A 12,049-nucleotide genomic window follows, 5' to 3' on the forward strand; every position below is an offset into this window, starting at 1 on the left:
GTAGGCGAGCATCAGTGTTTTAAACTGAATGCGTGCAGCTACAGGAAGCCAGTGAAGAGAACGCAGCAGTGGGATGATGTGGCGAAGTGGGGTGATGATGTGGCAGCAGTGGGGTGATGATGTGGCAGCAGTGGGGTGATGATGTGGCAGCAGTGGGGTGATGACGTGGCAGCAGTGGGGTGATGTGGCAGCAGTGGGGTGATGATGTGGCAGCAGTGGGGTGATGATGAGGCAGCAGTGGGGTGATGTGGCAGTGTTTAGGTTGGTTAAAAACCAGATGGGCAGCTGCATTTTGAATGAGCTGCAAGGGTTTAATAGTGGACATGGGAGCTCCTGCCAGGAGGGAGTTGCAGTAGTCCAACCGTGAGATTACAAGTGATTGCACCAGAATCTGAGTAGCTTCCCTGGAGAGAAATGGCCGAATCTTCCTGATGTTGTACAGGAGGAACCGGCACAATCTTGTCATGTTGGCTATATAAGGAGAGAAGGTCAGCTGGTTATCCAGGACAACACCAAGGCTTCTTACCTTATCAGATGGTCTGATCTGGGAGTCATCAAGAGAAATGACTAGGTCCTGGGTTGGAGACTGATCTCCAGGAATGAGCAACATCTCTGTCTTGCTGGGATTAAGTTTTAGATGATGAGCTGACAGCCATTGTGAGATATCTCGCAGACATGCTGAGATGCGAGCTGAGACTTGTGTGTCTGAAGGAGGAAATGACAGAACGAGCTGAGTGTCATCTGCATAGGAGTGGTAGGAGAAGCCATGGGAGGCTATGACCTTACCCAGAGAGCGGGTGTAGATAGAGAAAAGAAGTGGGCCAAGTACAGAGCCCTGAGGAACACTGGTTGAGAGAGTGCATGGGGGAGATATGGATCCCCTCCATGACACTTGGTAGGAGCGCCCTTCGAGGTAGGAGGCCATCCATTGCCATGCTGAACCTGTTACTCCAAGGTTGGAGAGAGTGGACAGGAGAATGCTGTGATTCACTGTGTCGAAGGCTGCAGAGAGGTCAAGAAGAACAAGGACAGATGACAGTTTGGCTGCTTTGGCTGCATGAAGCTTCTCAGTAACAGCTACAAGTGCTGTTTCTGTAGAATGCGCTGCCTTGAAACCAGACTGGTACTGATCGTGGAGATCATTCTGAGTGAGAAAGGCAGATAGTTGGTTATAGACAGCACCTTCAAGAATTTTGGATAGAAAAGAGAGGAGTGAGACAGGTCTGTAGTTGTTAATGTCTGTAGTGTCTAGTGTAGGTTTCTTAAGAAGGGGAATGACCTGAGCCTTCTTAAAAGCAGTAGGGACAACACCTGATGTCAGGGAGTTGTTGATGATGGGTGTGATGAAGGGGATTAGGTCCTGTGAGATGTCTTTGAGGATGGTGGATGGTATAGGGTCGAGTGTGCATGTAGTGGGATTGCTGGATGAGAGGAGCTGTGCAACCTCATCCATGGTGAGTGGGGTGAAGCTGGTGAGTGTGTTGGTGGGTTGAGGGTCAGTTGAAAGTGGGTCAGTCGGAGAGAAGGATTGATTGATTTTGTCAATCTTGTACTGAAAGAATGTTGCAAAGTCAGTAACAGTAAGAGAGGCAGATGGGGGAGGAGGAGGGTTCAGAAGAGAGGAAAAGATAGCATGAAGCTTACGTGGGTCAGCAGCAGATTGTTCAAGCTTGGCTTTGTAAAAAGATGTTTTTGCAGCAGTCACGTCGGATGAGAACCTGGACAGCAGATCGTGGTAGGAGAGGAGATCCGCATCAAGCTTAGATTTCCTCCACTTTCTCTCAGCTGCCCTTAATTCTCTTCTGTTGCTGCACAATGCATTTGAAAGCCAAGGAGCAGGGTGAGAAGGTTTTCCTCGTTTGAGGGTAAGAGGACAGAGCTGATCGAGGGATGTTGAAAGAGAAGAGAGTAGAGTATTAGTTGCAGAGTTGAGTGGAAGGGTAGCAAGCATGTCAGGGTTCAGTAGTGAAGTTAGGATGTTGGAGATCAGCAGGGAGGAAGATAAAGAGTGAAGATTGGGGCGTGTTTTAAGGGTGTAAGTGTGGTTGGAGGTAGAAAGAGTTGGGAGATGTAGAGAGAAGGACACAAAGTGATGGTCAGAGAGGTGAAGTGGGGTGACGGTGAGGTCCAGAGCAGAAGCTGGACGGCTGAAGACCAGGTCCAGAAGATTGCCTTCTTTGTGTGTCGGAGGGCTGTGGTTAAAGAGGAGGTCGAAAGATGAAAGAAGAGGAAGAAGACAGGAGGACTAAAGTGTAGGGAGATTAAAGTCACCAAGATGAGTCAGAGGAGTTCCATCTGAAGGGAAGAAACTCAGAAGAACATCCAGCTCTTCTATGAAGTGTCCCAGTGCGCCAGGTGGTCTGTAGATGACAACGATATGAAGAGTAATTGGAAAAGTAACAGTAATAGCATGAAATTCGAAGGATGAAATGTTAAGGTGAGAAAGATTCACAGTAGTGAAGTGCCATTTCCTGGTCAAGAGCAAACCTGTACCACCACCCCTACCAGATCTTCTCGGTGTATGAGAGAAGGTGTAGGCAGAGGATAAGGCTGCTGGTGTTGCTGAGTTCTCGGTGGTGATCCATGTCTCAGTCAGTGCAAGGAAGTCAAGGCTGTGAGAAAGTGCAAAAGCTGAGATGAAGTCAGCTTTTTGGATGGCTGATTGACAGTTCCAGACCCCACCTATCACCACTGTTTGAGACTGTTGCAACAGTTGGGGGTAGATGAGGTTGCTGGTGTTGCTGTTCCTGTAATGTGACTTCTGATGTCTGCTGGATCTGTGAGATATGAGCACAGGAATGACTGAGTAGCACATGCTGAGAAAAGTTTGGTAAATGAAACAATGTCAGAGACTGATAGTACTTACCCAAAGTTAGTTTAGTTTAGATTAGTAGTAAAAGTTAGATAGATTAAACAGTCCAGACAGACATTAAAACCTAGTGATAGTAAAGACCGGTACGTCTGTAGCGGAGATTTAATTTTATACTAAGCTTAGCCCTGCCCCTCAATTCACACCTAGGCCTCAATAGACACCTGAAACTACTTTAACCAATCAGCAAAACACAGATTAATGCAGCAACAGACTAGCTTAGTTTCTTACAAATAGTTAAATTCTAGCACAGTTAAGCAAGTTAATAGTCAAAGTTACAAAGATAGATTCTAAAACAAGTTACAGCAAAGAGTATACTTCAACCAGAAGCCTACCTTACTCAGGAATACAAATGAACACAATGGAAGTTACAGCACTGATTATATACATTGTGGTGGTGTGTTAGTGTGTGTTGTGCTGGTATGAGTGGATCAGACACAGCAGCGCTGCTGGAGTTTTTAAACACCTCACAGTCACTGCTGGACTGAGAATAGTCCACAAACCAAAAATATCCAGCCAACAGCGCCCCATGGGCAGCGTCCTGTAACCACTGATGAAGGTCTAGAAGATGAGCGACTCAAACAGCAGCAATAGATGAGCGATCGTCTCTGACTTTACATCTACAAGGTGGACCAACTAGGTAGGAGTGTCTAATAGAGTGGACAGTGAGTGGACACGGTGTTTAAAAACTCCAGCAGCGCTGCTGTGTCTGATCCACTCATACCAGCACAACACACACTAACACACCACCACCATGTCAGTGTCACTGCAGTGCTGAGAATCATTCACCACCTAAATAATACCTGCTCTGTGGTGGTCCTGTGGGGGTCCTGACCATTGAAGAACAGCATGAAAGGGGGTAACAAAGCATGTAGAGAAACAGATGGACTACAGTCAGTAATTTGTAGAACTACAAAGTGCTTCTGTATGGTAAGTGGAGCTGATAAAATGGACAGTGAGTGTAGAAACAAGGTGGTGGTTTTAATGTTATGCCTGATCTGTGAATATGTATATGTAAGAGTATATACATACACACACAATGACCTAGTGTTTAAATAAATAATCTAATAAATATTAACACTTTGTGCTTTAGGTAGCTGTTAGCATCACCAGGTTCTGCTGAAGTCTTGGATCTGGAGAGAAAAGGGCTATTCTACACAATCATAACGTTTAATTTTAGTCTTACACTTGTAAACAACCGACTCTCCACTTTCCGCCATCTGTCTTCTTTTTCCTTATACACCTTTGTAGCTACAGTTGAATTATGGGATAGATTATCGGACCTCAGTGTGCTGTGTTTGCGTACTCAAAAATGGCTACCCATGCAGTAGGTCATCCGGGTACATTTCACATACTGTATAATGAATACTAGGTACTCGTACACACTACTCGCTCTCTCATACTGCTTTTGTGTACTGATCAGTATGGAAGTGTGTGATTTCTGGTGCAGTGATTGTGTTTTATAAGGAGGACTGAAACTAATAATGCTGCAGAAAACCTTCCCCAGATTACTGTTCACACAGAAGCCTCAGTAATTATTAGGGTCGAATTTCCCTCGAATCTAGATGTCAGGGAAGTAACCAACACTGAGTGTAATGTGTGCAAACATCAGGACTCGCCAACCGTTCAGCGAATACCTACAGTTCTGTTTCACAATCTAGTCAAAGGCCTTACAGACAACAGTGGCCAACTGCCTATTCATGCACATGCTGTTAGATGAGATGTCTGAATGTCCACATACTTTTGTTTATCTCAGTGTAATTAATTATAATAATAATTAAACTTGTATTTTGTTTTGTTTTGCTCTCAGAAAGGAAGTGCTCCCGTGGTTCCGCCAGACTGGGTCTCTGCAGAGATGCTGTTCTCCATCTGCTTTCTACTGTACAAGTCAGAGATACACACACACACACACACACACACCGAGAGAGAGATTCTCAGCTCTAAACAGCACCAGCATCGTTTGCATTCTTACGTTTGTCGCTTGTTTAGTAACGAAGTGGTTCAAATTTTTTCGGATCTTTTCTGACCTAAAGTGAGACGAGGATTAAAAGACTGAGACTGGAGATGCCTGGTTGTACGGCCAGTAGCTTCTAACAGAAGAGAAGAAAGTAGAAGCGAAGGGAAAGTGAAAATGTGGCGCATGAGATGTAGCATCAACCCCAAACATCTCCCTGATGGAGTTACCTCCTCTGTCAGCTCCATGAAGAAGGGAACAGGCGGCGCAGTAAAGGGCAAGAGAAGGGTTTTCTTCTCTCTACGCTGCCGCATGGGGATCATTAAAGGAAGAGTGAAAGGTAACGGTGAGAGTATGTGAAGTGTGATGAAGGGTGAGACTTGTGAGATCTAGTCATTTATTCAAACATGCAGCACAGCTCACAGTCAGTGACCGGAGGAGACTGGGCTCAAACCCTGGTCTTTAGTGCTCATGTTGCTGCACCACTATGCCACCCAGGCTATCCAGGATGTGTGTGTGTGTGTGTCAGTGTGTGTGTGTGTGTGTGTGTACATATACTGTACTTGTGTTCTGCAATGCTGTCACCAGACCACATGTGTGGAAATCAAATGATTTATTTATAATTCTGTCACCGTTTCATCCTGATCAACATCGTCATAAATTCCCGAGAGGAAAAACCTCATCACAACATTCAGATCTTTCTACATTTATATACAGCAAGAACAACAACTGGAGTCTATAACCGAGCCCAGATCCTCAGTCTGTGGAACTGTGCAATACATACACTATTAGCTCCCTATCACACAGCCTGGGTTCAAATCTCAGCAGTGTTATTGACCGGCTGGGCGTCTACACAGACGTGATTTGTTATGCTTGGTGGATTGGGGCATGGAGTAAAGCCCCAATCCCACAGGCATAAGTAATACATTGGGGCCCAGGATGATTGGGTGTCTACACAGATTTGATTGGCTATGTCTGAGATGTGGGGGGTATGGAAGCCCTAAAAAAAATGTAGTCAGCCAGACATTACATGACGATAACATCTTTAGCTTTAACACTATAGGGTTACACTATACGACCAAAACTACAGTTTCAATCTGAGATTAATAACTCTAAACTCCTCTGCAGAGATTTTGCTTTAAATGCCATCTTCATCAGTGCTGCAAATAAAGAAATACAATGAATGATGTGTTCTAGAGTAGCAGGAGATTTCGTTAATGCTGCTGTGCCACAATTATTCACCTCCTACAGAATAATCCTGATCCTACACCTGCCAATCTGTAGGACCTCAAGTTGAGTTCCAACATGATTAAACCATCGGGACTCAATAATTAGCCTTCATCTGCTTATATAAACACCACATTATATAAACACCACCCAGAAATTCAAGGTGTGTGGCAACACTGCTGTGGCAACAATGGACTAAAAGGGCACAAAATCCAACAGACTTGCTTTAAAATCTTGGAGAAAGCCCTTCCAGAAGAGTGGAAGCTGTTGCTGTTACAGCTGCAAAAGAGGGACCAACTGCATACTAATGAATGTGGATTTAGTACAGGCTGTCATAAAAGCTCCAGTAGGTGTCCAAATACTATAGTGTATATAAATGTAGTGTATATAGATCTAATATATATAAATACAGAACCAGTTGTGCAGGGGTCTATGAAAAATAATGGGACTTTCATTAGTTGTTAGCTACTGTATGTTAGCCGGTAGGACCAGTTGGCACATGTTGGAGGCCAAAGCTCACACCATTTGGAGGAAGTGGAGAAGGAAGTGGATACGCCAGGTTTGGGTCTTGCTCTGATAAATGGACGTTAGTGAGCTGATTATTTTGTCTCTGCTGTTCATGTGGGTGGAAGGATGACCAGGACAGCGTACAGTGGTGTTCAAAAAAATAGCAGTCCAACACCATTAACTTGATAAATTAAAGTTTTTAGTAGAAATGCTATTTCTACATAGCAAAAAATTTACTTGAAAGTGTAGTAGAGTATTGAAAACAAAACAAACCCAACAATTAGGACGTGCATGTCGCTCATTCTGAGTAATGGAAGCATTGATTAAAAAGGGCTTGTTCAAAATAATAGCAGTGAGGAGTTCAATTGGTGAAGTCATTCATTCTGCAGAAGAATGGGTGTTAATTTTGGCCCTTATTTAAGGTAGGAGGGGGGCAAATGTTGCACAGGTTGGTCATAGCGCATTTCCTTCTGAAATACTGGGTAAAATGGGTTGTTCCAGACATTGTTCTGATAAACAGCGTACTTTGATTAAAAAGTTGATTTTAGAGGGAAAAACATACAGAGAAGTGCAGCAAATGATAGGCTGCTCAGCTAAAATAATCTCAAATGCCTTAAAGTGAAAACCAAATCCTGAAAGATGCAGAAGGAAGCGTTGAACTACTGTTTGAATGGATCAAAGAATAGCCAGAATGGCAAAGGTTCAGCCAGTGATCACATCCAGAAAGATCAAGGAACATCTGAAGTTACCAGTGAGTACAGAAGATGATTAAGTGAAGCCAATTTACCAGCAAGAACTCCTTGCAAAGTCCCGTTGTTAAGAAAATGACGTGTCCTGAATGGGTTCAAATTTCCCAAAGAACACACTGACTGGTCCAAAGAGAAATGGCTCAACATTTTGTGGACTGGTGAAAGCAAAATTGTTCTTTTTGGGTCAAGTGGCCATAGACAGTATGTCAGAGGACCCTCGAGCACTGAATTCGAGCCAAAGTTCACTGTGAAGACAGTAAAGCATGGTGGTACAGAATGATGATATGGGATGTTTTTCATACCATGGTGTTACGCCTATTTATCACATACGAGGGATCATGGATCAGTTTAAATATATCAGAATACTTGAGGAGATCATGTTGCCCTATGTCGAAGAAGAAATGCCCTTAAAATGGGTGTTTTAACATGACAATGACCCAAAACATCTTGGTTACAGACAAACAAGATTGAGGTAATAGAGTGGCCAGCTCAATCCCCTGACTTCAATCCCAGAGAGAACTTGTGTTCTGATATCTGAAACGCGTTTTTTTGAGGCAAAACCCAAAATTGCAGAAGAACTGTGGAATGTCGTCTAATCATCCTGGACTGGAATACCTGTTCAGAGGAGCCAGAAGTTGGTCGACTCCATGCAACACAGATCTCGGAAACAATTGTTATGCCACTAAATATTAGTTCAGTAATTTAAAGTAAAGTGAAACCTCAAACATTTTCAGTTTATGGATACATTTTTTGAGTTTTTAAAGAAAAATGCTGCACTGCTATTTTTTTGAACAGCCTAATATTCATTTTTCTTAACTTTCTGTAAAGGATTAACACAAACTGGCTAAATGTTGTTAATGTTTTTATTTAGAATTGAAAGTGTAGTATTTTCAGTGCATTTGCATTTATGGAAATAAAAGTTATTATAATGATTTTGTGCTTTATTCACTTTTTTAAAATCACTGCTATTTTTTTTAACACTACTGTACATGTACTAAAGCTGAGCACGTGTGTTAAGGGTTTATAAGGGGAACGGGTGGGTGTGGGGGACTGGGGGTGTCTGGTATGTGCCAGTGACAAATGGACAAATGGAGCGACAGGTGTAAGGACTGGTGAGGCGACCCGTCATTATACTCACACCACTGGGGTGCTGGCAGTTGCTCTCACTGGGTGCATGATGTATTTATACAGTGAAACACGAGAGACGTCAGAGACAGACAGTCCTCGAGCTCAGGACTAAACTCAGGACTAAACCCACCGGCCCTAAATCTGATTTCATTTAGTCTGATCCTCTGGTCTCTGATCTGTATGATACTGGAATTAAATTCAATACCATCACAGACACTGAAAATGTCCATGTACTGATCATGTCATGAGTTTACGTCCACTGGAACGGAAATGTGTTCAGATTTAATCCAGTACCACTGAAAACCATTAAACCAAGAATTAGAACCTGCTGGAACCCATCCTGCATTCCAGTGGTGTCGGTTTTATGGTGGAAAACGAGTTTCTCACCAGGAGGCACCACATGAACCCTGAACATGAACCCTGAAGCTGCAGTTGGACACTGTGGAATTATTCATGTATATTATTTAAATGACAGAACAGTTTATTAATGTTTACTTTTGTATATATTGAATAATAATGTACAATTTGTATGTTAATTCTGACATTTTTAAACATGTAAAATCAATTTTACATTTTACATATTTTACTACGTGTTAAAAAATACTCATAGTAAAGCTAAAATATAAAAGCTAAAAGCTAATGTTTTGCTAACAGAATAGTAGTTATTTGGTAGCTAAACAATGATGCTAAGCCGCAGCTAACAGTTAAATCTGGGGAACATGATGAATTAAAGTGCATGTAAAATGTAAAAACGTGACCATGTCAGGGAAAGAGTTTTACAGCCTCACATCTCCTCAGATTTACAGGCTTCCATGCAAGAACGAAGCTGCTGATTAAATTTGCTGCTAATCACATGGATAAAAAGAAAGCAGGAGTGATCCAGTCTCCAAACAAATGGAGGTGTAAAGTTGCTTGGCTGAACAGTGTTCCAGCAGCTTTAATTTCATGGTAGACCATTTCTGATGGTCCTTAGCATACATCTGACTGTTTGGACCATTTTCTGCTCAGTGTAAGGGGACAGTTTGGGCTGCATCACATAGAGAAGCAGTGGCCTAGAAGTGATGGGGGCCAATAACACCCGTAAAAAAGTGTTTTCATTGTTAATGTAGCGTCTCTAATTATTTATTCTTTCTGTGCAGCCTGGTAATAAATAACCCACGGGCCGGTACCGGTCCACAGCTTCGTGGACCACTGTCTTAGAGGAAACAAATGCCAGCCTCACCCTCCCACATTGGTGTTTGTTGTGTTTATGGGGAGTTCAGGAGGAAGTGTGTGGGCACAACTGTCATCCAAACTTTTTTTATTACAGTTTAGAAAGAACAGAAAATAGTAAACAGTAGAAACTGTATGTATGCTTGAGCTCAAGTGACAAAAGAAAACGACTTTCCAAAAGTTCAAAATATCTCCTGAAATTCTAATCAGAAAGAAAAGGAAAGAGAAAATCATTAACAAAGAGGAGAAGAGAGTACAGGCTTCAGAAAAGAAATTTTATTCATTTTAGTGTTTATTGTGCTACTATGAAATGTTCTTGCCTGGGATAGATAGATATTATCTATAATATTATTAATAATATATTTATTTATTTATTTATTAGGATTATAATGTGATGATTTACACTTTGGTTCCATTCATGACAGGACGGGTCGTTACTGCTTACACAAGATTCATCAGTTCAGGTTTAATATCAAACACAGTCATGAACTATTTAGTGTCTCCAGGTCAAGTCTAGTCAAGTTAAGTTAAATTTATTTATATAGCGCTTTTTACAATGGACATTGTCTCAAAGCAACTTTACGGAATCCAGGACCAACATACCAAAAACCCCTATTAAGCAAGCAAAGGGTGACAGTGGCAGAAACAAAAACCCTTTAAATTGCAGGAAGAAACCCTGAGAGGAACCAGACTCAGCAGGGAAACTTTAAATAAATAGAATTTACACAAATCATACAAACACAGAATTACATTCAACTGAAAGTTATAACTAGCATTGTTCATTGTTCAGTCCAGTCTGTGATAAAGTCTGTTGTAAGTTCTGGAAATTTTTTGTGCCAGGTGTCTGTCACATCTAGTAGGAGCAGCAATGTTGGCACTGCAGTCTCTGCAGTTCACCTCACTTACACGTCTTTGTACTGTGGGAGGAAACCGGAGCTCCAGGAGGAAACCCACGCAGACACGGGGAGAACATGCAAACTCCACACAGAAAGGACCCACCTGGGGATCGAACCCAAAGCCTTTCTTGCTGTGAGGCGACAGTGCTACCCAGCCGTGCCGCCCCTATTAATAATATAATGATTAAATAGCAACTCTAGTAAAAATACCATTGTAAAGAAAATGTCTGGAATATAAAATTACAAATGAAGATTAACAGAAGATGTAGGATTAGTACACTGGTGGTTCTTTGGCCATTTATAGCCGTCATGACACCTCAGATTTTGGTCTAGTTTTAGACAGATTGTAGATTTGAGACGGACTCCGGGCTGGGTGTTTTTATTGGACCTGGCAACCCCGGTCTCACCGCAGCACTGCTATTTACCCTCGTGTGTGAGTGACGTCACAGTTTGTTCCTCTCACTCACTCAGATCAGCAGTATGGAGGAGCTGCACCATGTTCAGGACTGAGAGGCCGTCATGATTTCAGCATGTGGATACTGGGAGTAATGCTCAGCACAGACTGGATCCCGCAGTGTGGCTGACACTAGATGTTGGGTATAGTGGTATGGATTTGTATTTAGTAAGACTCTGGACACTGGAACTTTAATAATGCATTATTTCTGGTCAGAAAATATTTGGACACCAGATTTTGATTGTTGGAAAATATTAGTTCGGAGTGAGTGAGCAGCCAAAATGTTTCAGGACATTAAAGTTTGGATGTAAGTTTAAATACTGGAACATGGACAGTCCGTTTCAGTTTGGACACTAGTGTTAATATTAGAATATGAGGAGTGAATTATATAGTCAGACTAAATACTGAACATTTCCCTGGATACAAGAGTTTGATTAATGTTTGTATATTAAAGTATTAATAGTTTTTTTGGGGGACGTGTGTATATCAGAGTTTAGGTACCAGGACCTTGTGAATCGTATTTAATCAGTAATTTGGAGTCTAATATATTGTTAAAGACTAAAGTTTAATACTGGAATATAAACAGTGAGTTCTCTTCCAGATAAATGAGTCTGTATGGTTAAATGTTATATGTTCTATAGCCAGTAATCTTTGGACAGTGGTAATTCAGTGTTGGAAGGTGGATAGCCAGTATATTGCTGTCAGTATATAATTGGACACAGTCTGTAGATTGTGGGACCCAGCTGATGATAACAGATAGAAGCATCAACATCAGATCATTTAAAATGAATATCATGTGCAGAGAAGAATGGCATCATGGATCATTTTGAGTCTCTGACTGGAGACACATAAGCCACCAGGTCTGTAGCTTTAAACAGCTTGTTTGGTCTTGAACAGGAAATGAGACCTGAAGACTTTTGGCTTGAAAAGTTCTGAGCAGTTTGTTGGAAACACCTCGACCATGATGAAGTGTTGAACTGTGTGTGGCATGAACACGTAACATTTCAGCCATGCTGTGTGGTTTCTGGAAAGAAGGTCACAATGGTGAGTTCA

The 12,049-nt window shown here is 42.0% G+C and overlaps 1 protein-coding gene across 4 annotated transcripts in view; it reads left to right on the plus strand.

The window, feature by feature from the left end:
• The window catches only part of grip2a (glutamate receptor interacting protein 2a), a 57,019-nt gene that overhangs the window by 5,040 nt on the left and 39,930 nt on the right, over positions 1 to 12,049 (plus strand). For all 4 annotated transcript variants that reach the window (XM_062998774.1, XM_062998776.1, XM_062998771.1 and 1 more), the window contains exon 2: positions 4,680 to 5,163. In XM_062998774.1, coding sequence (XP_062854844.1) covers positions 5,001 to 5,163 — 163 coding nt within the window. In that variant the 5' untranslated portion in view covers positions 4,680 to 5,000. The remainder of the gene's footprint in view (positions 1 to 4,679; positions 5,164 to 12,049) is intronic.

Source organism: Trichomycterus rosablanca, chromosome 7 (assembly GCF_030014385.1).
Source record: "Trichomycterus rosablanca isolate fTriRos1 chromosome 7, fTriRos1.hap1, whole genome shotgun sequence".
NCBI classification, from domain to species: domain Eukaryota; kingdom Metazoa; phylum Chordata; class Actinopteri; order Siluriformes; family Trichomycteridae; genus Trichomycterus; species Trichomycterus rosablanca.